The sequence below is a fragment of the Balaenoptera acutorostrata genome, chromosome 19 (assembly GCF_949987535.1).
Source record: "Balaenoptera acutorostrata chromosome 19, mBalAcu1.1, whole genome shotgun sequence".
In the NCBI taxonomy this organism is placed as follows: domain Eukaryota; kingdom Metazoa; phylum Chordata; class Mammalia; order Artiodactyla; family Balaenopteridae; genus Balaenoptera; species Balaenoptera acutorostrata.
In genome coordinates, this window is record NC_080082.1 from 37,506,543 (window position 1) to 37,530,827 (window position 24,285).

Below are 24,285 nucleotides of genomic sequence, written 5' to 3' on the forward strand. Positions count from 1 at the left end.
TGACTCAGCTTCCTACCAATTAAGCAGATTTTGGATAGCCAGAAAAATGCAACCCCAACTAAAAGTCTCACCTGCTGTTTGATTTCACAGCTGCAGAATGAGTGCCACACAGTGCCTGAAACATGAGTGGTTGAATAACTTGCCTGCCAAAGCTTCTAAATCGAAAGTTCGTCTCAAATCCCAACTATTGCTGCAGAAATACATGGCTCAGAGGAAATGGAAGGTATCTGTTTTTCTTTTAGTAAAAGCAGCATTTGTTTTCTTAAAATGTCCTTTGAAAGAAGTGTACTAAGTTTTCACTTACGTTTTGATTCTAAATAGATTATTTAGGGGGAAAATAGTCTCATGTCAAAAACCTGTTACCTTGATTTAAAAATGCCACAGACCAAAAGTGACTGGCATAAAAATAGCATTTAATTCATACTTATGTGAACACTTGAAATGACAGAATGAAGTTTGAGCATGTGTTCTCAATGAACATCGCAGTGCAGCGCTCAGAACTAACTGCCTGTAGCTTGAGGACGATTCCTCCACATTTTAGAAAAAGGGCCTAGGAAAACCCTATTAGGCTTTAAAAGCTTTATAATTTTGTTTACAACAGAACTCTTTGGAACCATGGACATAGAATGTATCTTAAAAACAATTGTCCTCCAGGGAAGTGACTTTCCAACATTTTGATATTGGTTTAGATCTTCAATAAAAAACAAAACCAAAATGCTTTACCCAGAGAGCCAGTATACAAGTACACGTATACTCGCACACATGTGAAACAAAAATACAGCGACATTTGCTCCACAGAGTGTGATGCACTCTGATATTTTCTATTCTATGATATTTAGTTTCATTAAAAAAAAGTTGTTAGTCATGCCCCACCAATTTGATTTCATGACCCACTGGTGGGTTGTGAGTTACAATTTGAAAAATACCATTCTAGGGTGCTCCATTTTTCACATGAAAAGGGTAGGATATCACATTTTCTCACTTCAAACTTGCTCTAAACACGCCCTGAAAGTCATATGACTGTTTTACTATAATTTTGCTAGAATCTTCTTTTCCCCTTTAGTTATCGATTTTAAACAAACCCAAGTGGCTAAACTTAAGCAAGTCCTTTTATTGTTTCTTCTTAAAGTAATTGATCTAAAAATATGCCTTTTTCCCTCCCTTTTTTCTCTCCTTACCTTAAGAAACACTTCTACGTGGTGACTGCTGCCAACAGGTTAAGGAAATTTCCACCTTGTCCCTAATCCTCAACTCAGCTGCTCCCATGGGCCCAGAAATTACTGAGACTGGTGGTGAAGTCATGACTGAAGATTTTTAATAATCTGGCCTTCTACTTATTTTGTAAGAAAAGGTTATGGCTGTTGCCTTCCTTGTGGACAAAAAGTGGCTGTAAAGAGACTGACCTAAGAACTTTTTTCTGCCTTATAAGATCAGTTGAAATGCTGTGATTACTTTTCAAGTGTACCTACTTTTGGTGATAAGTGTAGGCAAGCTTTAGGTAGGTAGGAAAGCTTCTACTTTGCATATGTCAAATTTAAAGTCTAAGCTTACTCTGATTAAAGAACCCAGCGGACTATCACACAGGGCATGTTAGTCAGTGTTACCTCCTCTAGTGCAAAGAGTTCCTAGCATTTTGACTTGCTCAAGTGTGAGCTGACATTTTGTATTACATTTGTTGCTCTAGAGTGAAGCAATGTGGATTTAGGGCAGAGATCCTCAAACTTGTTTTAACTTGTACTCCCTTTTGAGAATCAAAACATGCATCCTTTAATATTCTTTGAAATTTCAAAATGTACTGACTGTCATGGCTATATCAGAGCAATGATAGTTTTGAATATGCTTTTAAAATCTGTACATACCTCTACCCTCTCTTATTCTGCCCTGTCCTGACATTGGCAGTCTCCCTCCTGATCCCTCTTCTGCAGTTATGAATCTATGGTCTAGTAAGTCTGGGAACTGATATGTAATATGTGAAAGAGAGATAAGAATGTAATGATGATCAGCTTTCTGAGAGAAACACAGAAATGATGCATCAAGAGAAAACAAATGAAAACTGCTCTCCTACTGTTTTATCAGGTATATACCCATCACTTAACTAACTTCAAGAAATGATTAACAAGGAGTACTTTATTATTCAAAAGGAAACAATTCTTTTAATTTCCTTAGCTGTAAGGAAGTTTTTGTGCTGTTCTCATGACCTTCTTGGGTCAGAAGTTTTTAGTTACTTTTAATTTTTAATTAGCCATGCAACAGTTTCACAGCCTTTCAGGACATTTGTCCCATAATAGACTTTTTTTATTGTGGGGAGAGAGGCAGAAGATGGAGATATTAATCCTCCTGCTGCATTTCTTCGGTTATAGCTTTTCTTTGGAACACTAACCCCTGTTGGGAAGCTAAGATTTTCAGTATCAGCACATCTAGGCCTGCTCCAAGCTTGTCGGCTTGTGGATGAATATCAGAAGAGATGGCTGTTGGAAACCTCCCTTTCATGGGCCAGTAACAGTGATTTGGTAAAATGCCTTGTTTTTAAGGTGTTTTGAAGGCAGCCTCCAGAAGGGGCTATAGCGGATATCTATAGTTCTATCTATAGTATGGTGATTCTTCCCTTCCATGGGACTTCACATTCTTGGGGGAATGCTATGAATCTTCTCCCCAGAAAAATGTACAGTTAGTTATCCTGATCTAGAGCACCACTCCCTCATAGAAATACAATATGAGCCATATACAGTTTAAAATTTTCTGATAGCTTCTCTAAAAAAACCCCGTAAAATTAATTTTAATAATTTATTTAACATATCAAAACCTATTTCAATATTCAATCAATATAAAAATTATTGATTTTTTTCATACTAAGTCTCCAAAATCTGGTGTGTATATTACACTTAAAATACATGCCAGTTCAGATTCTAGGTTTTTATCAGACATACAATTTGTATTTAGATTTCATAAAATTTACTGTGGAAAAATATAGTCACATATTCAAGTTGTTCAAGCATCTTAAATATTTTCTAGTATTTTTACGTTTAATTAAAATGAAATAAAATTAGAAATACAGTTCTACTGTTGCATTAGCCACATTTTAAGTGCTTAATAGCCACATATGGTTAGTGGCTTCTATATAAGACAGGGCAGATCCAGAGAAAATCCGATAGCTATCAAATTTTAATTTTTTCCCCCTATATGCTGTTATTCTCTACCTAGAGAAACTTTTCAACAAAGTTCCTTTGAGGGATTTGTTTAGGCCAGGCCCACACAAGTGAGAGGTACTGCATAAGTTAGCCTCCCTTATTTGAAAGGCGAGGGAGCTTTTATGAAACTTTAATTTTCTGGATAGTTTTAGTTCTCTGCTGGTGTGTACTTGAAAATTTTTTAGATTGCAACTTTGCTAGTATTAACTATTTCAAACGGGACTTTTTAATTTGAATGAACGGTCATTGAAAACTTCTGGGAAATCAACGATACTCCAATATAAAATAAAAATTAAATTTAAAAAAATGAAAGAAAACTGCTGGGCAGAGGAACTCTGAAAGGTAGTCAGGACCCACTTTTTTCACCTATCAGATTTGGTGAGGGTGTGGGGAAAACGGAATTTTTCACTTTTGATGAATATGTATCCAAATAAAAGTCATGCCCATACTTTCACCCGGCAATTCCATTTCTAGAAATTTATCCCTCAGCAATACTTGAACAAGCGGGCAGAGATGTATGCAAAATGACCTTTACTGTAGCAAAATGGCCCATATAGGTTGAAAACAACCTATATGTGCCTATCAGCAAGGGTTTAAATTTTGCCACATACATATGGGAGGTTACCTTGTAGCCAGTAAATATAGATCTTGATGTACTGACTTTTATTAAGAAAAAAATTATAGAACATATATATGGTATTATCCCATTTATGGAGAGACATGCTTATATGTGCATTAAAATTTTCTAGGTTATGCAAGAAAGTTAACAGTGCGGTGTAGAAAGTGGGTGATGGGGGAGAGACGGAATTCTACTTTTCACTTTATTACTTTCTAAATCATTTGAATTCTTTTTTTTTTTTTTTAACAATGAGCATGTATTGCTTTTAAAATTAAAAATTAGCAACCCACTGTCAAGTGTGGACCTTGTCTTGACCCTGATTTGAGCAAATAAACAGTAAAAAGATATTTCAGAGACATCCAGGGAAATTTAATTCTAAATTGCATATTTGGGCTTCTTTGGTGGTGCAGTGGTTAAGAATCTGCTTGACAATGCAGGGGACACGGGTTCGAGCCCTGGTCTGGGAAGATCCCACATGCCGCGGAGCAACTAAGCCCGTGCACCACAACTAACTGAGCCTGTGCTCTAGAGCCCGCGAGCCACAACTACTGAAGCCCGTGTGCCTAGAGCCCGTGCTCCGCAACAAGAGAAGCCACTGCAGTGAGAAGCCTGCGCACCGCAATGACGAGTAGCCCCCGCTTGTCACAACTAAAGCCCACGCGCAGCAACGAAGACCCGATGCAGCCAGAAATAAATAAATAAAAAAATTTAAAAATTGCATATTTGATGATAGAATTTCTATTAATATTGTGACGTATGATAATGGTAATGTGGCTATAATGTGGGTTAAATGACTTCAGGAAAAAGGGAGATACAGTTAAGCACGTGTGGCAAAATCTTAACTGTTGGGCTTGGGTAGTCAGTATGGGGTATCATAATATTGTCCTCTAGTAAAGAGGTATGTATTTGTTGTATACATTTGAAAACTTTCATGATAAAACATTTTTTAATCAGTTAAATAAGCCAAGAGGAGCTGTTAAAGAAATGAGCTTCCGAAAAGTCCTTACAACAGTACTGAAATATATGGACCCACTAAGTAGTAAGCTTCCATCGCTGGGGTATGAATGTGTTGGAAAATTGTGAAGGATTCCTGCCCTAGGAGGGCATTTGGACAAGACTGCTTTAAGGCAATTCCCCTACCCCACAACTAGTTTAAAAAATAACGAAGTACCTACTACATTCCAGATAATCAAAATATATTACCATCACCTGCTTTCAGGGCATAGAAGAAAAAGTCACAAACAGTACTATATTTATTCTCATGAAATCAACAGTGAAAAGGCAACCTTAGGAATGGGAGAAAATATTTACAATCATTTTTTAATAGGGGGTTAATATTTACACTATATAAAGAACTCAACAACAAAAAACCTATTAAAAAATGGGTGAAGGACTTGAACATTTTCCCAAATAGCCAACAAACACATGAAAAAGTGCTCACTAATCATTAGAGGAATGCAAATCAAAACCACAATGAGATACCACTTCACACCCATTTAGGATGGCTACTAACCAAAAAAAACCAGAAAATAAGTGTTGGCCAGGATGTGGAGAAATTGGAACCCTTGTGCACTGTCGGTGGGAATGTAATATGATGCAGTTATTATAGAAAACAGTATGGTGGTTCCTCAAAATTTAAAAACAGAATTATCAAATGTCACTTCCAGGTAAATGCTCAAAAGAATAGAAAGCAGGATCTCCAAGAGACACATAACTATACACGTCTATAGCAGCACTATTCACAACAGCCAAGAGGTAAAAGCAACCTAAATGTTCATTGACAGATGAATGGATAAAGTGTGGTATATCCACACAATGGAAAATTATTCAGACTTAAAAAGGAAAGAAATTCTGACACATGCCACAATATAGATGAACCTCAAGGACATTATGCTAAGTGAAAAAAAGTCAAAAAAAATACCATATGATTCCACTTAGATAAAGTATCTAGCTAGAATAGTTAAAATTCAGACAGGTAGAATGGTGGTTGCCAGAGGCTGGGGGAGGGAGGAATGGGAGTTGTTTAATGGGTTTCATGGGTAGAGTCAGCTTTGCGAGATGAAGAGTTCTGGAGATCACATAACAATGTGGATGTACTTGACACTACTGAACTGTACTCTTAAAAATTGTTAAGATAGTAAATTTTATATTTATTTTACCACAATTTTTAAAAAAAGTGAATGTGCTTTAATTTTACCTGGTGATGAATAGATTGCTTTTGACCCAAAGCTAGAATCTAAATCTTGGTACCAAAATCAAATTATATACCTTCTTAAAATAAATGAGGAAAAGACTCACATCCATTTTAGATCGAAGTAATAATAGAAGCACTATTTAGTGAATGCCTTCTAAGTGTCACACACTTTACAAATATTACCTTTAATTCTCACAAGGTAGATAATATTTCCATTTTATAAACAAGGAAACTGAAGCTCATTAAGGTCGTAATATTTTCTCAGGGTATAAGTGGCAGAGCCAAAATTTAAATGCAAGTGCATGTGGTTTCAAATCTCACGTTCATTCCCCTCTACCACATGGCTGTGGGACATTATGGCTGTGTGGGATCATTTGATTACAGCATTTCTCTAACCTTAGCTTGCTAAGTGTCTAGAATTAAAAGGGGCAGGGAAAGAAAATCACTCCCTTAGTCACTCCTGTTCTATGCAGCAGGTATTATACCTTATTTACAGCAGATAGAAGGCAACCACTATCATTATTGATACCATTCTGATTAGGCTTTAAAAATTTGGATGCAATCAATCACTTTATTGCATTCTTCATGGAAATATTTAATTAGATCATGTATTCTTTTTTTTTTGAAAGTTAATAAACTTTATTTTTTAGAGCAGTTTTTAGGTTCATAGCAAAATTCAGCAGGATGGACAGAGATTTCCGCTATGCCCTCTGTACTTGCCCATACTGCCCTATCCACAACCTCCTCCACTATTGACATCACCCGCTACAGTGGGTGTATTTACTACAGTTGATGAACCTGCAATGACACATTGTTATCACCCAAAAAGTCCATTGCTAACATTAGGGTTCACTCTTGGTGTTGCACATTCTGTGGGTTTTGATGAATGTATAATGATATATATCCACCATTGTAATATCACACAGAATAGTTTCACTGCCCTAAAAATCCTTTATCCTCTGCCTATTCATCTCTGCCCCCACCCCAATCCCTGGAGACCACTGATCTTTTTACTGTCTCCAGTTTTTTCCTTTTTCAGTGTCATATACTTGGAGCCATAAGGCCTTTTCATATTGGCTTCTTTCACTTAGAAGTACACATTTAAATGTCCTCCATGTCTTTTCATGATATGATAGCTCATTTCCTTTTAGTGTTGAATAATATTCCATGGTCTGGATGTACTACAGTTTATGCATTCACCTACTGAAAGACACCTTGGTTGCTTCTAAATTTTGGCAACTATGAATAAAGGTGCAATAAATATCAATGTGTAGGTTTTTGCAGACGTAAGTTTTCAACTCATTTAAGCAAGTACCAAGGAGCATGATTACTGGATTACATGGTAAGAGTATGTTTAGTTTCGTAAGAAGCTCCCAAACTGTCTTCCAAGTAGCTGTAACATCATGCCTTCCCACGAGCAATGAATGAGAGTTCCTGTTGTTCCACATCCTCGCCAGCATTGTTCTTCCTCAATATTGAATTGTTGGTCTGGGTCTTTTAATTTTCATATAGTCTGTTGATGTCCTCAAAATGCTGGGACTTTGATTGGAATTGTGTTGAATCTATAGATCAAGTTGGGAAGAACTAACATCTCGACAATATTGAGCCTTTCTATCCATGAATGTGCAATCTCTCCATGCATTTTATTCTCCTTGGATATGTTGATATTTTATTGGAGTTTTGAAGTTTGCTTCGTAGTAGATCATGTATTCTTAATTTTGGTTAAAATCATGTCTGGCATGATGCCTCAGAGCCCCTAGCAACTTATCTTTCCAGGCCCTTTTCCACAGTTTTAAAGTATTTAGTAAGGTTACATTTTTCAGTATGTGGATATCAAAGAAAATAAACCTTGGTCTCTTTTTTAAAGTATAATTGACTTACACTATTATATAAGTTTCAGGTGTACAATATAGTGATTTGATATTTCTCACATTATGAAATGATCACCAGTTATCATGTCATCATACAGTGATTACATACTATTGACCATATTCCCTATGCTGTACATTACATCCCCATGACATTTATTTTATAACTGGTAGTTTGTACTCCTTAATTTCCCTCACCTATTTCATTCATCCCCTCTACCCACCTCCCCTCTGGCAACCACCAATTTGTTCTCTGTATGTTTTGTCTATTCATGTTTTGTTTTTAGATTCCACATGTAAGTGAGATCATACAGTATTTGCATTTCTGTCTGACTTATTTCACTTAGCATAATACCCTCTAGGTCTATCCATGTTGTCGCACTGTAGTGTTTCTTAATTTTTTAATATGATGCTAATATATAACTAGTTATGTGAGACCTCTATATGTGTTTCTTTCTGTATTTTAATACTTACTAAATACTTATACCAGGAGCTGTACTAAATGCTTTACATGTATTAGCTCAGATACTCCTCCAAATTATTCTATGAGGTAGACATTACTTTTATTCCTACTTATTGATTTGGCATAAAGAAGATAATTAATTTGCTCAAGGTTTCACAGGTGGTAAATGGCTGAGCAGTGTTTTAAACCCAGAAAGTCTGATTGAAGAGTTTGTGCTCTGGGGAGCAGTATGGGCTTTTTTCCTGCTAGAGTAGACGGCTTTTGGCATACCACAGATTCTCCCAAACTGATAACAACTGCACCTTGAATGCATATAAAAATAATATTTATTAACTTAGGCTGTACTATATATTGATTCAGTCAAACCAAGAGATTAACACAAAAACTTAAGTAAAATCTTTAGACTCCATTCAGCTTGAATTTCATGTTCTGGATGGGACAGGAGACTGTATTTTGCTTAAAACAAAACAAGAAAGCAAAATAGCTTCAATGACATTTTGTAGGAGAGTGCAGACCTGTGGGGAGCCAAGGCTGAGCCAACCAGGCGCTGTGGCTAATCTAACGAATTTGCTGCCCCTGTGAGAGCCACCCTGCTCAGCCCCAATGCTGGTTTCTTTGCTATTAAGGATAGGATCCTTGTTATAAAAGTTCAAACAAATTTCCAAAGCCCTCACATCTTCCTTGAGGTGGCAGATGCACTGCTGGTTTGCAGTACAGGCAGTCTGGAAGCTGAAATCACTCTGTTGTAGCCTTTTGTGCTTTGGCAGCATTTTCCAAAATTTTCCTTTTCCACTGTTCATAATCCTGTGTTAGATCGTCATCTTTCTGCGGTTTATGTGGGATCTCTACTACATTCTCTATTTCTATGAGAGAAAAAAAATTTTTAATGTTTCAAAATCCTTATGTTTACAAATGAGTAAGAAAGAAGTAAGCTTGTTTACTTTAAAACATCTATCTTAATTAAGGTAATAGGGAATAAGATACCAAAATGAGAAGTGGAAACAGAAGTTAACACATCAGTTTTTCACTCTCCCTTACACCCCAAGCATTCCAAGACATCTTGATGATAGCTAACATTTATCAAGCCCTGAATCCAGCACTTTTAATTGTATTATCTCCTTCAACCCTCACCACAATTAGGCGAAATGGGTGCTAATATTAATCACATTTTATAGATTAGGAAATTGAGGTTCACAGAAATTGTCACTTTCCTAAAATCACATAGCCACTCGGTGGTAAAGCAGGATTTGAACCTAAGCAGTTTGCCTTCAGACGTATTCTTAATTACATGATATTTCTGTAAACTACTGCTTGGAAAACTGGTCTTATCAAATGATTAACTTCCAGGATTTAGTTAAAATCTGACTTTTTTTTTTTTTTAAAGGATTTTCTTATTTATTTATTTATTTATTTATTTATTATTTTTGTCTGTATTGGGTCTTCGGTTCGTGCGAGGGCTTTCTCCAGTTGCGGCAAGCGGGGGCCACTCTTCATCGCGGTGCGCGGGCCTTTCTCTATCGCGGCCCCTCCCATTGCGGGGCACAGGCTCCAGACAGCGCAGGCTCAGCAACTGTGGCTCACGGGCCCAGCTGCTCCGTGGCATGTGGGATCTTCCCAGACCAGGGCTCGAACCCGTGTCCCCTGCATTAGCAGGCAGATTCTCAACCACTGCGCCACCAGGGAAGCCCTGACTTTTTTTTTTTAATTGAAGTATAGTTGATTTACAATGTTGTGTTAGTTTCTGGTGTACAGCAAAGTGATTCAGTTATACATATATATATATTCTTTTTCATATTCTTTTCCATTATGGTTTATCACAGGATACTGAATATAGTTCCCTGTGCTATACAGTAGGACCTTGTTGTTTATCCTTCGTATATATAATAGTTTGTGTCTGATAGTCCCAAACTCCCAATCGAACCCTCCTCCTTAGCAACCACAAGTCTGTTGTCTATGTCTGTGAGTCTGTTTCTGTTTCGTAGATAAGTTCATTTGTGTCATATTTTAGATTCCACATACAAGTGATATCATATGGTATTTGCCTTTCTCTTTCTGACTTATTTCACTTAGTATGATAATCTCTAGATCCATCCATGTTGCTGCAAATATAAAATCTGACTCTTGTCAAGGCAAGCTGCTAAAGCAGCAAAGGGCTGTTCATTGCGTTAAACCCACTGTATACTAATCCCATTGTACTAATTTCAATGTTTATCCGGTGTTAATAATGCTTCACCCTTTGCTAATAATGCTTTACCCTTTGCTGAAGGTTCAACCACTGTCTTCTTTTTCTTCCGTGGTGGAGTAGCTGAATCTCCAGGCTCTCCTTTGGGGGGGAAGAAAAGTATTATCACAGTTAATTTTTCTCCTATTTTCAATTTTAGTTTTGGAGCATATTTTGGATCACAAATAAAAACCAGATACCTTGATTGACCAAATACTAGGATAAGGAGAAGGCAAATGATCTTGCCCTTCTCTTTTCTTTGGCTTTTCCTGTCAGACTTCAGAACAGAGAATCTATTTTCTAGGCATGAATTTACAGAATCACAGGGTTGGTTTTTTTTGTTTTTGTTTTTTAGTTATTAAGCTATTTTATTTGAAAAATAGAAAAGAATAGTAATTTTCTCAGTACAAACCGATCTTGTCTACAGATAGACAAGAATATATAATTCAGAAAGCAGCTAGTTTGCAAGTTTGAAAATACCTAACTTTTACCAGCAGGTTTACATCTTCAAATGACACGTTCTTGCAACATGGAATGAATACTCACTGTCAATCTGCTGCCCAATCTTCTCTAACTGTTTACAGAGTCGATCAAACATGGCTTTTTTTACACCGGATGTGGCTGCCATTTTATTTTTGTCCACCTTTAGCTTTAGAATCCTAGAAAAGAATTTGATAAATTGCTGTTCTTAAGATCAGTATTGTTATCTTCTTTGGCCAACCAGTTATCAACTTATTTCCTTTCCACTCAGGCTTTATGAAGAGCCCCCAACTGTTTAATTTTCCCTTTATTTCAAACATATATCATTAGCTAAAACCATGCAAACTTACCTTTTAAAGCTATTTATTTAGTTATTTATTGTACTGCGAGAGTTAAAATGCACAGGGGGTCTGTTACGTAACAAATGGTGCACATAAAAGACATTTGCTATAGTACTTCATGCTTTATAGAACTCTTTCTTATACATCTCAGATGTTAACTTACTAAATGACAATTACAGCATTTAAAAGTGTTTAACTCATTTTAAACACTTATGATGCTCATATTTATATGACTACAAGAATATAAACCACCCTCCCCTCCAAAAACCCCCTCCCTAATAACACTTCACAACCACCATTAATGAAAAATACAAAACAAACTTCTTATTTAAAATAACAGATCGGGGCTTCCCTGGTGGCGCAGTGGTTGGGAGTCTGCCTGCCAATGCAGGGGACACAGGTTCGAGCCCTGGTCTGGGAGGATCCCACATGCCGCGGAGCTACTGGGCCTGTGAGCCACAACTACTGAGCCTGCGCGCCTGGAGCCTGTGCTCCGCAACGGGAGAGGCTGCGATAGTGAGAGGCCCGCGCACTGCGATGAAGAGTGGCCCCCCACTTTCCGCAACTAGAGAAAGCCCTCGCACAGAAACGAAGACCTAACACAGCCATAAATAAATAAATAAATAAAAATTAAAAAAAAAATTAAAAAAAAAAAAGGTCAATGACTCAGCTACTTGCTTTAAAAAAAAAAAAAAAATAACGGACCCATTCAAACCTTTCTTTGTTCAGTGAAATGTGCTTTCAAAAGTGAGGTTGCCAATACTGTTTTCTACCATAACAGCCATACTCCCTCCACACATACATATACCTTTGTTGAAATAAAGGGACTATTTCTATTCACTAATAGTAGCTAATGGAGCCAAACACACCAAAATTAGTGGTTAAATAGTAAGAAACCTATTCTTCAAGCACCAGCTACAATTTGTTTTCTAAGGAGTTTTCCAGCAAGAGAAAACAAGACAACTTTAGACAAAGATAACAATTACTAATATTTCCAGGGTAAAATTTCAGTATACACATAGATAATGCCGAAGATTCAAATTAAGAATTTATCATTGAAAAGTTTTATAAATTACTCGAAAAAGAGTTGCAATCAGTACTTAAAAAAAATGTGACTGGAAAATCACAACTAAGCACTGTTTTAATGCTAGATCTCATGACTTAGCATACATATACATACATGCGGCAGCCACTTGGCAAGTGGACTTCGGGCAACACTAGTTCCTAGCTGTCAGGTCCACTGTGGGGTAAACTGAGAATCGGGTCACTTGGCCACTATTAAGGTTATTTAGGAAAATATGCTCTGAGTTGAAATCAACTAAATTAGAAGTATTCTTTGGCAACGAGAAATTTATTTATAAATTATAGAGTTTTCTGAATATTAAAAGGAACACTTACTTGCATGCTGAAAGTAGTGCAGCAGTGGTGAAAAGCGGCCTGGATAAGTCAAGATCCACTTGCTGTGTTTGTGGAAGACTGGACTCATAGCTAAGTGAAAGCAGTGTTTGCAGAGTTATTTGTTAGAAAATATTATTTCAAAGAAACTGAAAATGCAAATCAGAACTTACAAACTATTTAAATGTATAAGATATGCATTCTGTCACTTCAGCATATTAGTTATTTTTTAAGACGGAAAATTACCAGGACATTGGATACTTCTGCTTTATGTATCAGTATCGATTTTCAATTATATGTCTCATACCTTTGCAGTATCTTTGAAGCCATGTTCACTGCTTCTGTACAGCTAAACTGTACAGCTAGGTCTCTTATTCCAATATTCGAGTTCAGGCCCAGTAAACACTCAAAAGATTTAAGACAACTCTGATACATCTTCTTGTTCAAACCAGAAAGTTTAATTAAATAAGCCTTTGAAAGGAAAAATAGATGAATCATAAAAATCATAAGTGCTGTATATTAGTGCCTTTAACACTTGTTTAATAAGTCAACTTTTCAAGATTAATTAATTCTGTGGCAAGTCACTCTACCTAAAAGTTTAGCTTCATTTAGTCAAAAATCAGTAATCATTTCAGGCAAGTTAAGTACCGCTGGCAAGAAGCTCATACTATAGAAAGGCAGTCATGCATGTGTGCAGATAATTTAAAATACAACATAGTGTTACCCCAGCCAAGCTGTGAATTAAAAAACATAGGAGATGGCATATATGGTTATTTGCTTTAACAAAGGTGCCAATGTGCAATTCATTGGAAAAACAAAGGAGGGAAGTAGTGGGAGTGAGGTGGGGAGGGTGAGTGTGTGTGAAAGGGAGATAAGAGGGAAACTGGGAGAGAAACAGGAGGATCAACAACTGAGGGATACCAACTCTGCTTGGGAAAGGAAAGCTTAATAAAGGATGTAACAGCAAGGCAGGGTCATTTTAAGACAAACAGGAGCTTGCTAGAAAAGCATTCCAGGTTAAAAAAAAAAAAGCATTGCATTTACAAAGTCAGTCATTAAGGTGCATGGTCTGTTAAGTGACTAGTGTAGCTTGAGGTTAGTAGGGTTCAAGAAGGGCTGGAGAGTTTGATGGTAATGGGGAGCCAACCCATGGGGGGGCCAATGGTGTTTTTAATGCCACCATTTTTATCAGTGTACCATTATGTGACAGGCACTGTGTTAAGAGTGTTACATATAGTACATTGTTTTCTCCTTATAATTATCCAGTGAAATGGATACCTTTACCCCCATTTGATGGATGAGGAAACTAGAGACTCACAGAGTTAGTAACCGGTGGTGTTGAGATTTGGTGTCAACATGTGAGTCTTGCCATAGCTTGGCTCTCAACCACTGTGACATTGGAAGAAAAATAATACATGGGTTTTAAAGTATGTGATTTAGGAGAATGATGCTAGAGGCAGTGTGGAAGACAGCCTTGTGTGAAGAAAGAGGTGCTCAGGAAAACTAGGTAGTAAAGAATAAAGAGAATGTTGCAAAAAATATTTTTTCTCAAACTCTACAAAATGGTTCTAAAGTTCATCTAGAATAACATGCGAGAATAGCCAGGAAAATTCTAAAACACGGAGTTTTGATGGGGGCTAGTCCAACCAGAGATGAAAACATGATTAAACTTCAGTGTGGCACTGGATTATTCAGACATTCAGTGGGACCTACTTACCCTGTCCAAGGGGCACTTCATGCAGGAAGCTGCAAGGTCCAGGCACATGACTGCATTGCTGGTTTCTGTGGTTCGTGCAGACAGGCCACTGCACTTCACATGGGACAGTCGCAAGTACTCCTCTGCTTTCCTGAGCAACACATTCACTAAAACTCTTTTCCAGAAGTTTGCTCAATACTTTGGTAAACAATGAATTCAGCCTGGCGGACTTCACTCCGACCCTAACTCCTATGCAAGTTTATTTGGGGCTGGGAATGAAACTCACATCTTTTGGGGGAGGACAGGGTTCTACAAAACAGAACAAACCCTCTGACTCCAGACATCGCTGTGCTCAAGTACTTTCAAGCAAAAGTAAATTCCTGAAATCCTCCCAAAAAGGCCAACCCTTCTTTCAGCCTTCCATTACTGGAACAAGCATGAGCTGTGACAGAGGCAGGCAAGTGAGACGAGGGTTCCTCCTTCCTCTAAATCTGTGGTTCTCGGGACTTCCCTGGTGGTGCAGTGGTTAAGAATCCGCCTGCCAATGCAGGGGACACGGGTCCGATATCTGGTCCAGGAAGATCCCACATGCCGTGGAGCAACTAAGCCCCTGCGTCACAGCTACTGAGCCTGCGGTCTAGAGCCCACGCGCCGAGAGCCCATGCTCTGCAACAAGAGAAGCCACTGCAATGAGAAGCCCGCGCACCGCAACTAAGAGTAGCCCCCGGTCGCTGAAACTAGAGAAAGCCTGCGCACAGCAACGAAGACCCAACGCAGCCATACGTACATACATACATACGTACATACATAAATAAAAATAAATCTGTGGTTCTCAAACTTTAGTGTACATGACAGTCACCTTGGGGCTTGTGAAAAGATTGCTGGTCCCAGCCCGAGTTTCTGATCAGTAGGCCTATAGTGGGGCCCCAAAATGTGCATTTCTACCAAGTTCCAAGAAGATACTGATACTGCTGGTCCAGGCACCACACTTTGAGAACCACTGTTCTAAATGATTACGAGTCCAGGAGGTGTTCCTTTCCTTCCCTTCCCTCACCTAAATGACAGTCCAGGCACCCAGGCTAGCCCTGCCCTCCCAGTTTAACTACAATACTTTCTTTCTTTTTTTTTTTGTTTTTACTTTTATTTATTTATCGGCTGTGTTGGGTCTTCGTTGCTGCGTGCGGGCTTTCTCTAGTTGCGATGAGCTGGGGCTACTCTTTGCTATGCGAGGGCTTCTCATTGCGGTGGCTTCTCTTTGTTGCGGAGCACAGGCTCTAGGCACACGGGCTTCAGTAGTTGTGGCACGCGGGCTCTGTATTTGTGGCTCACGGGCTCTAGAGTGCAGGCTCAGTAATTGCGGTGCACAGGCTTAGCTGCTCCGCGGCATGTGGGATCTTCCCGGACCAGGGCTCGACCTGTGTCGCCTGCATTGGCAGGCGGATTCTTCACCACTGCGCCACCAGAGAAGCCCCAATACTTTATTTCTAATCCTGGATCATGCAAAAGTCCTTCCCATCTCCGGGCTTTTGCACAGGTTGCTGTCCCTGCTTGGGCCCTCTTCGCACATCTTCCCGTGGCTGGCATCTTCTATAAATCCGGTCTCAGCGCCAACTGCACGCCCCCTGCGAGGCTTTCTCGCAAGTTTTTTTTTAAATTAAAGGCTGCAGCCAGGCTGCGCTCCGCCCCATCCCCAGCGGCTCCGCACACCGCCCCATTCCGTTTCCTGCGTAGTCGTTGCCACCATAGACACTGCCCTCCATGAGGTCTCTACCCCGTCTGCCTGCCTCCGCCGTATACGCAGTCAATAAGTTTCAGGGAAACGACGCAAGCTCTCCGCCTCTCTCCCTTTCCCACCACCGTGCATCCCACAGTGCTAGCTGTTCCCAGGGGCGTCTACACTCGTCCCTCCGGCCTGCTCACTAAGCCCACTGTCGGGAGGTTTTTCTTGAGGTAGGGCCTAAATCCCTTCTGAGGGCGCAGGGCCGCTGGGGTGCGCCCGACCGTACTCACCTCAGCACCTCCGGCTCGGCGATGCCCAGGCGCGGGGCTAAACGCCGAATCACGCCAGGATCCATGGCACGGACAAAGACTACACCCTCAAACAGCTGCAACGCGACGAAACCCGCGCGCGGATGTCGCGCCCGCCAGTGAGGGCCGGGACCCACCCCCCCGCTGCATCTGGATTGGTTGGGACAAGAAGTTGCGACTTCCCCGTAAACCAATCCTGTTCTTCCTTCTGAGCGTGCGCGCTGCGAGTACACGCGCCAAGGCAGAAAGTGAATGTGCGCCGGCAGCTCCCACTCCTTTTATTCCTCCCTTCTAGGCCGACTCAAATGCTCCTTAGGCTCCTGCTGTCTCCTTCCTGCCGCCAAGAGATTTCCACCTACTCCGCACTGTCCCGCCACACACTGTGGAGAGATTGGCTGGCGCCTAGGTTTCTCAGTCCAGCGTGAAGTGACAAGGACCAATAAATACGCGAGACTTGGGGGGCCAATCGAGGAGCTGCCTACAGGGTCCGAAGGCGGAGCTAGAGGGGGCGGGGCTTGGAGGGGCCGCAGAGTCACCTGACCGCGGGAGGCTCCGCGAGGGGTGGGTTCCGCTTGCTGCAGGCTTAGGGGAGTCGCCATGGTGAGTGCTGAGGGGCCGCGGGCCCCGGGTCGACCCTTCTCCCAGCCCCTGCTCACTCCCACCGCCTTGGAGCCTTGCAGGAGGAGTCGGGGCCCCGCAGCCGGGTCGGGCTAATACCAGCCCGGCTTGGCCTGCGGGGTGGGCGACAGGCCGGGGAAGGCCGCAGGCGGGGCGATCCGGGCTCGGGTGGGCGGGGGTACTTGGCCGCGGCCGTTACTCTTTGAGGAGGTGTCTCCGCTCATTAGCTCTGGGGGTCCGTCAGGGCCTGCGGCCCCTCTGAGTGGAGTCGGCCACCGCCCGCCTTGATGGGATCCCGAGTGCCGGGTCTGGGCGTTTGGCTGGAACGGGTGCGTGCGGAGGGCCTGAGGCTCAGAGGTGGCGTTGGGATCCGCCCAGAGGCTGCTCCCTTGCTGGCGGTTCCACCTTTGTGCCTGGTAGTGCTTTCTTGTCCCTTCCTTGTGCAAGAAATACCTTCCGGAGGGGCCTTAATGGTGCCCGGGCCTTCTTCGGCCTCATAGCCCCCTTCGATTGCAGTGTGTGTCAGAATTCTAGGGAATCGCTTACGTGAATTTCCTGGAAGGACTCATGCTCTCTGATATCTACTAATTCTGAGAGACGGAAAGGAGACTGCTTGTTTCCTTTAACACTTGTTCGTTGGGCGTCCTGGCTCTCTTACTGACCTCCCCATTGATGAAATCCAAGTGTTTTACTTCCTGGAAGTAGGCATACTCCTTAGCGCCTCTCCGTGCTGGCAGCAAATCGTGGTGTGGCTGTTGGCTGGTGAACTTGAACTTCCTCAAAATGTGAATCCTTGTGTCTAGTTTCCACAAAGGCAAGTTGTCACTTGCATTTTATTAGCGTTTGACATAGTCTGCACTGTATGAATAATGTTTTTGGATGTTGGTGTACAGTATGTCAGTTTTATCTCACTATTCACTTTACGTAGACAGGCTTCTAAAAACCTGTAAGCCTGGAAACAGGGGTCGCTTTAAATGTGTTAATGCCAGAAAGCAGAATGTTTGACATATATTACTTTCATATAATATGATGCCATACAAGGTGATTTTGCTTATTTCTCAGAATTTTTAGTTGGGAATTGATATAAGAACGGTGCAAAAATTAAATTAGGATTTCTCTGTTTCTCAACATTTATGGATTGACATTTATAGTGTTTTGTAATCAAAGCAGTTACTTGAGGATCTACTATACATCCAGATTCTGTGCTTGATGAACCAGTTTGGAGCAGTGAGCCAGACACACAGTCCTGTCCTCATGAATTTTATCGGGAAAGAAAACTTGAGTAGCAGGCTTGTCACAACCACTGTCTCTGTGACTTGGGCAAGTCACTCAATCTTCTTTGAGTCTCCTTTTTGCATCTGAAAACAAATGTTGCCTCTTTGGCCCTTCCCAATCCTAAAATTCTAGGATCCAGTTCAGTTCATCATGCATCTTGTGTGCCTTCTATGTCATGGAGTTTGCTGGGCACTGGGAACATAGTCCTTGCTTTCAAAGAACTTAAGGGTCTATCAGGGAAGACGTGCTTGTGGAACTTAATGGAATACAGTCTGAGGATCGCTTTGCTAGCTAGCACTGTCAGCTCAGTGTTGTGGGGCCCTGGAGGGAGAGACAGTTCTGCCTGGGGAGCTTGGGAAAGACTACAGGAAGTAACATGTTAACTGAGATTCTGAGGAAGGTGAGCAGAAATTCCCCAGGTGGAGAAGGAAGCGTATTGCTAGTAGATAAAGCTGGGAGAAGTGAATGCTCATGGTGTGTGCCGTCATAGGATTCCTGGGGAAATTTATTGGTAAATTAAGGTGGAGGCACTTGGGTATTAAAATACATGTTGGGACGTTCCCATCCCTTCATCATCCTTAGTTCTCCCTACTTCAATTGCTATTTTGTGCCTCATCATCATTTTTAAAATAGTACTTTCATTAACATAATGAAATTCTGTATCTTTGTGAGACTAGTTATTTTCATTTTACAGTTGCTTTGCATCGCGTTGTTAGATTACATCTGTAGCGTGAGTGGAGAGATTGACAAATAAGTTTCTAGGATCGTTGGAGATAATTGCTGGTTTCTAAGAGGGATATAATAATGGTAACACTTATGTGAAGTGCTTATTACTCAGTGCTAAGCACTTTTCAGGCTTTATCTGTGTCACTTATTACTCATAACGGTGATGTAAGTACTCTTATTAACCTTGTTTGCTATGAGAGGAAGCGAAAGCACATTGTTTGAATGGAGAATAGTTTTATAAGTGATATGTTCGTAGTGACCTTTGTTTTCTCTGCACCTTTTTTAAAAAAAATAAATTTATTTATTTATTTTTGGCTGCGTTGGGTCTTCATTGTTGCACGCGGGCTTTTTCTAGTTGCAGCGAGCGGGGGCTACCCTTTGTTGTGGTGCACAGGCTTCTCGTTACGGTGGCTTCTTTTGTTGCAGAGCATGGGCTCTAGGCGCGCGGGCTTCAGTAGTTGTGGCGCATGGGCTTAGTTGCTCCGCGGCATGTGGAATCTTCCCGGACCAGGGCTCGAACCCATCTCCCCTGCATTGGCAGGCAGCTTCTTAACCACTGCGCCACCTCTCTGCACCTTTTAACTGTGTAGACTTGGGAGGGCTGTTTGGCTTGAGTCTCAAGCTAAAATGGGCCTGATCACAAATGTTAATTTGATCTTGACCCTGTAGTGTTTCCATTTTTCTCTGATGCATGTAGCTGCTATGTACAGAGTCATTTGTAAACGGAGAACCACTTTCATGAGTGAGGAATCATTGTACCTGGCTTGTGTTTAATGAGAGCGTGTTCACATTATACCTGGCACTACTCTCAATGTGACACTTCCCAGGAAGGGCATCTAGATGCTCCTTTAGAATAGCCATTTGGGGACTTCCCTGGTGGTGCAGTGGTGAAGAATCTGCCTGCCAATGCAGGGGACACGGGTTCAAGCCCTGGTCTGGGAAGATCCCACATGCTGCAGAGCAACTAAGCCCGTGTGCCACAACTACTGAGCCCACGTGCCACAACTACTGAAACCTGCGCACCTAGAGCCCGTGCTCCACAACAAGAGAAGCCACCGCAATGAGAAGCTCGCGCACTGCAACGAAGAGTAGCCCCTGCTCGTCATAACTAGAGAAAGCCCGCGCACAGCAATGAAGACCCAACACAGCCAAATAAATAAATAAATAAGTAGAATAGAATAGCCGTTTGTATAATAACTACATTGTCTTACAAGTAATGTGTAAAAATACATTAATATAGCTTTATCTCTTCATTTGTAGCCTACTGATAAGTCTGTAATTTTCTACATTGTATATATATATGTTTCTATTAATTTTAAACCCCATTGATACAAAATAGAAAAATTTTGCCAATTTGTTTACAGATTACTGAATCTGGTCATTTCTATACAAATATTTTTGAATTGCTTGTAATCTCTTTATAACCACAGTTTTATTTGCTATATAATTATACACAACAGCCAAAAGGTAGAAGCAACCCAAATATCTATCAACAGACGAACGGATAAACAGAATGGTATATACACATGATGAAGTATTATTTAGCCTTAAAAAGAAGGAAATTTTGACATATGCTACAGCATGGATGAGCCTTGAAAATATTATGCCAAGTGAAATAAGCTGGACACAGAAGGGCAAATATTGTATGATTCCACTTATATGAGGTCAGACTCCTAGAGAGAAGTCAAACTCCTAGAGAAAAAAAAGTTAAGTGGTGGTTGCCTGGAGTGCAAGTTGGGGGATGGGGAGTTACTGTTTAATGGGCACAGAATTTCCTTTTGGAAAGGTGAAAAAGTTCTGGAGATAGATGGTGGCAATGGATGTAAAACGATGTAAATGTGCTTAATGCTACCGAACCGCACACTTAAAAATGGTTAAAATGGCAAATTTTATGTTATGTATGTTTTACCACACTAAAAATTATAAAAATTTCCTGATATATCACTACTTATGTCTAAGTTGGCCATCTGAACCTAGTGAAATCCGTTGATTCTAATAATTGTTAAATCTATTGCATCCAGAGTTAAGAGCCAAAAAACCCAAACCATAGCTTGGTCTCCCTGAAGTTTTCAGATGGCTAGACCATGATGAACAGTGAATTTCATTAAGTCAGAATCCTTAAATGCTCATGTTCTCCTTGCCAACATTTTACACTAATAGTTCTGTTGTATAAATTAGTGTTCAGTTTAAAAGATACGTAACTTTTTCTTTGAAATTTATTTATGCTTATGAAGAAGTATGGTCATAGGGAAACTCAGTTTACTAGAGTTTGCCACAGGAAAAGATAGAGAGATGCTTGGCATTGCTTATTATTCAATTAATTTTTTTCTCTTTCCAAAATTAGACCAAGAAAGTATTCTATCTTTATAAATGGTTCTAGTTCAGAAGTGGGTTTTATGTGCTTTTTGTTAATCTCGAAATTAAGTGTTATTTTGATTGTCTTTGATAATGGAGCAGACCAGATTTAACTTTCGTGTTTATAAGTAAGTGCTTGCCTTCCAGCTTCCTAGTTCATCGTGTAAGAGGCATTCTATCTCTAGTCATTTTTCTTTTTTATTAAGGTAGAATTCACATAAAATTGACCATTTTAAAGCGAACAATTCAGTGACATTTCGTACATTAACAATGTTGTATGACTACCATCTCTGTCTAGTTTCAAAACATTTTTATCACCCGAAAAGGAAACCCTGTACTCATTAAGCAGTTACTCATCCACTCTCCCTCCTGGTAACCACCAGTCTGCTTTTTGTTTCTATGGATGATTTACCTATTCTGGATGCAAGCTCACTTCGTTTTATTGTGCTTTTGCTTTACTGCATTTTTTTTTTTTTTTTAACAAATTGAAGGTTTGTGGCAACCCTGCAGCTAGAAAGTCTTTTGGCGCCATTTTTCCAACAGCACTTGCTTACTTCATGTCTTTGTGTCACATTTTGGTAATTGATGCAATATTTCAAACTTTTACATTATTATATTTGTTCTGGTGATTAGTGATCTTTTTTTTTTTTTTTTAAAGATTTATTTTTTATTGATTAATTGATTGATTGCTATGTTGGGTCTTCGTTTCTGTGCTAGGGCTTTCTCTAGTTGTGGCAAGCGGGGGCCACTCTTCATCACGGTGCGCGGGCCTCTCACTATCGCGGCCTCTCTTGTTGCAGAGCACAGGCTCCAGACACGCAGGCTCAGTAATTGTGGCTCACGGGCCCAGCCGCTCTGCGGCATGTGGGATCTTCCCAGACCAGGGCTCGAACCCGTGTCCCCTGCATTAGCAGGCAGATTCTCAACCACTGCGCCACCAGGGAAGCCCGATTAGTGATCTTTGATATTACAATTGTAATTGTTGTGGGGTGACACGAACTGTGCCTATATAAGTGGGCAAACTTAATTGATAAATGTGTGTATTCTGACTGCCCCCCTGATCGGCTGTTCCCCATTACTCTCCCTCTCCTTGAGCCTCCCTATTCCCTGAGATACAACAATATTGAAATTAGGCCAATTAATAGCCCTACGATGGCCTCTAAGTGTTCAAGTGAAGGGAAGGGTTGCACGTTCTCACTGTAAATCAAAAGCTAGAAATGATTAAGCTCGGTGAGGAAGGCATCTCCAAAGCTCAGCCTCTTGCACCAGTTAGCCAAGCTGGGAATGGAAAGGAAAAGTTCTTGAAGGAAATTAAAAGTTCTACTCCAGTGAACACATGAATGATAAGAAGGCACAACAGAAAGTTTTAGTGGTCTGGATAGATGATCAGACCAGCCACCACATTTCCTTAAGCCAAAGCCTAATCCATAGCAAGGCCCTCTCTTCAGTTCTTTGAAGGCTGAGAGAGGTTAAGGAAGCTGCAGAAGAAAAGTTTGAAGCTAGCAGAGGTTGGTTCATGAGATTTATGGAAAGAAGCCATTTCTATACCATAAAAATGCAAGGTGAAGCTGCAAATGGTGATGTAGAAGCTGTAATAAGTTATCCAGAAGGTCTAGATAAGACAATGATGGTGGCTACACTAAACAACACATTTTCAATGTAGACAAAACTCTCACAGCTAGAGAGGAGAAGTCAACGTCTGGCTTCAAGAACAGGCTGACCCTCTTGTTAGGGGCTAATGCAGCTGATGGCTTTAAGTTGAAGCTGATACTCATTTACCATTCCTTAAAATCCTAGGGTCCTTGTGAATTATGGGCCTGTGCCCATAAATGGAAAAACAAAGCTTGGATGACAGCACATCAGTTTACAACATAATTTACTTAATGTTTTAAGCTCACTGTTGAGACCTAGTGCCCAGAAAAAAAGGATTCCTTCCAAATATTAATGCTCATTGACAATGCACCTGGTCACCCAAGAGCTCTGATGGAGATGTAAGTGAGATGAATACTGTTTTCACTCCAGCTAACACAACATCCATTCTGTAGCCGACAGATCAAGGAGTTATTTTGAATTTAAAGCCTTGTTATTTAAGAAATATATTTCATAAGGCTATAGCTGCCATAGTTAGTGATTCCTTTGATGGATCTGGATAAAGTAAAGCTGTTAAGAATATTTGTGATTCATGGGAAGAGGTCAAAATATCAACATACACAGGAGTTTGGAGGAAGTTGATTCTAATCCTCATGGATGACCTTGATTGGTTTAAGACTTCAGTGGAGGAAGTAACTGAAGATGTGGTGGAAATAGCAAGAGAACTAGAATTAGAAGTAGAGCCTGAAGATGTGACTGAATTGCTGTAATCTCATGATCAAACTAACAGATGAGGAGTTGCTTCTTATGGATGAATAAAGAAAGTGGTTTCTGGAGATGGAATCTACTCCTGGCGAAGATACTGTGAAGGTTGTTGAAATGACAGTAAAGGATTTAGAATATTACGTAAACTTAGTTGATAAAGCAGGGCAGGGTTTGAGAGAACTAACTCCAATTTTGAAAGAAGTTCTACTATGGGTAAAATGGTATCAAACAGCATCACATGCTACCAAGAAATCGTTCATGAAAGGAAGAGCCAGTCGATGCAGGCAGACTTCATTGTTGTCTTATTTTAAGAAGTTGCCACGGCCACCCCAACCTTCACCCTGATGAGTCAGCAGCATCAACATCAATGTAAGACCCTCCACCAGCATAAAGAGAATGACTGAAGGCTCAGATGATGGGTAGCAGTTTTTAGCAATAAGTTATTTTTAAATTAAGGTATATA

The 24,285-nt window shown here is 40.4% G+C and overlaps 3 protein-coding genes across 7 annotated transcripts in view; 2 read left to right on the top strand and 1 right to left on the bottom strand.

The window, feature by feature from the left end:
- MYLK3 (myosin light chain kinase 3) overlaps positions 1 to 4,154 on the top strand; it is a 59,541-nt gene extending 55,387 nt beyond the window's left edge. For all 3 annotated transcript variants that reach the window (XM_007167643.3, XM_007167644.3, XM_007167642.2), the window contains exons 12-13: positions 91 to 223; positions 1,185 to 4,154. In XM_007167643.3, coding sequence (XP_007167705.2) covers positions 91 to 223; positions 1,185 to 1,244 — 193 coding nt within the window. In that variant the 3' untranslated portion in view covers positions 1,245 to 4,154. The remainder of the gene's footprint in view (positions 1 to 90; positions 224 to 1,184) is intronic.
- A 4,486-nt stretch (positions 4,155 to 8,640) lies between these two features.
- ORC6 (origin recognition complex subunit 6) lies at positions 8,641 to 16,902 on the bottom strand. 3 transcript variants are annotated; one of them, XM_007167645.2, is made up of 7 exons: positions 16,476 to 16,902; positions 14,487 to 14,616; positions 13,077 to 13,240; positions 12,773 to 12,862; positions 11,100 to 11,212; positions 10,587 to 10,655; positions 8,641 to 9,195 (listed from the first exon to the last, which is right to left on the bottom strand). In XM_007167645.2, exons 1-7 carry the CDS (start codon positions 16,538 to 16,540, stop codon positions 9,068 to 9,070), a joined length of 759 nt encoding a protein of 252 aa, XP_007167707.2. In that variant the 5' UTR covers positions 16,541 to 16,902; the 3' UTR covers positions 8,641 to 9,067. The 3 variants fall into 3 exon arrangements, with proteins under 3 accessions (XP_007167707.2, XP_057390860.1, XP_057390859.1); XM_057534877.1 differs by having other exon boundaries at positions 14,487 to 14,632; XM_057534876.1 differs by having other exon boundaries at positions 14,487 to 14,640.
- A 102-nt stretch (positions 16,903 to 17,004) lies between these two features.
- VPS35 (VPS35 retromer complex component) overlaps positions 17,005 to 24,285 on the top strand; it is a 33,704-nt gene continuing 26,423 nt past the window's right edge. The window contains exon 1 of the mRNA XM_057534637.1: positions 17,005 to 17,093. Within this exon, the coding sequence (XP_057390620.1) occupies positions 17,091 to 17,093 (3 nt within the window). The 5' untranslated portion in view covers positions 17,005 to 17,090. The remainder of the gene's footprint in view (positions 17,094 to 24,285) is intronic.

What these genes read in the sequence shown, in the direction of transcription:
- ORC6 (XM_057534876.1), bottom strand. Translation starts at nt 16,540, where the DNA reads ATGGATCCTGGCGTGATTCGGCGTTTAGCCCCGCGCCTGGGCATCGCC. An exon ending in GCTTCAAAGATACTGCAAAG is followed by an intron (nt 12,863 to 13,076) that starts GTATGAGACATA and finishes GCTTTCACTTAG; the next exon opens with CTATGAGTCCAGTCTTCCAC. An exon ending in GGTTGAACCTTCAGCAAAGG is followed by an intron (nt 9,196 to 10,586) that starts GTAAAGCATTAT and finishes TTTCTCTCATAG; the next exon opens with AAATAGAGAATGTAGTAGAG.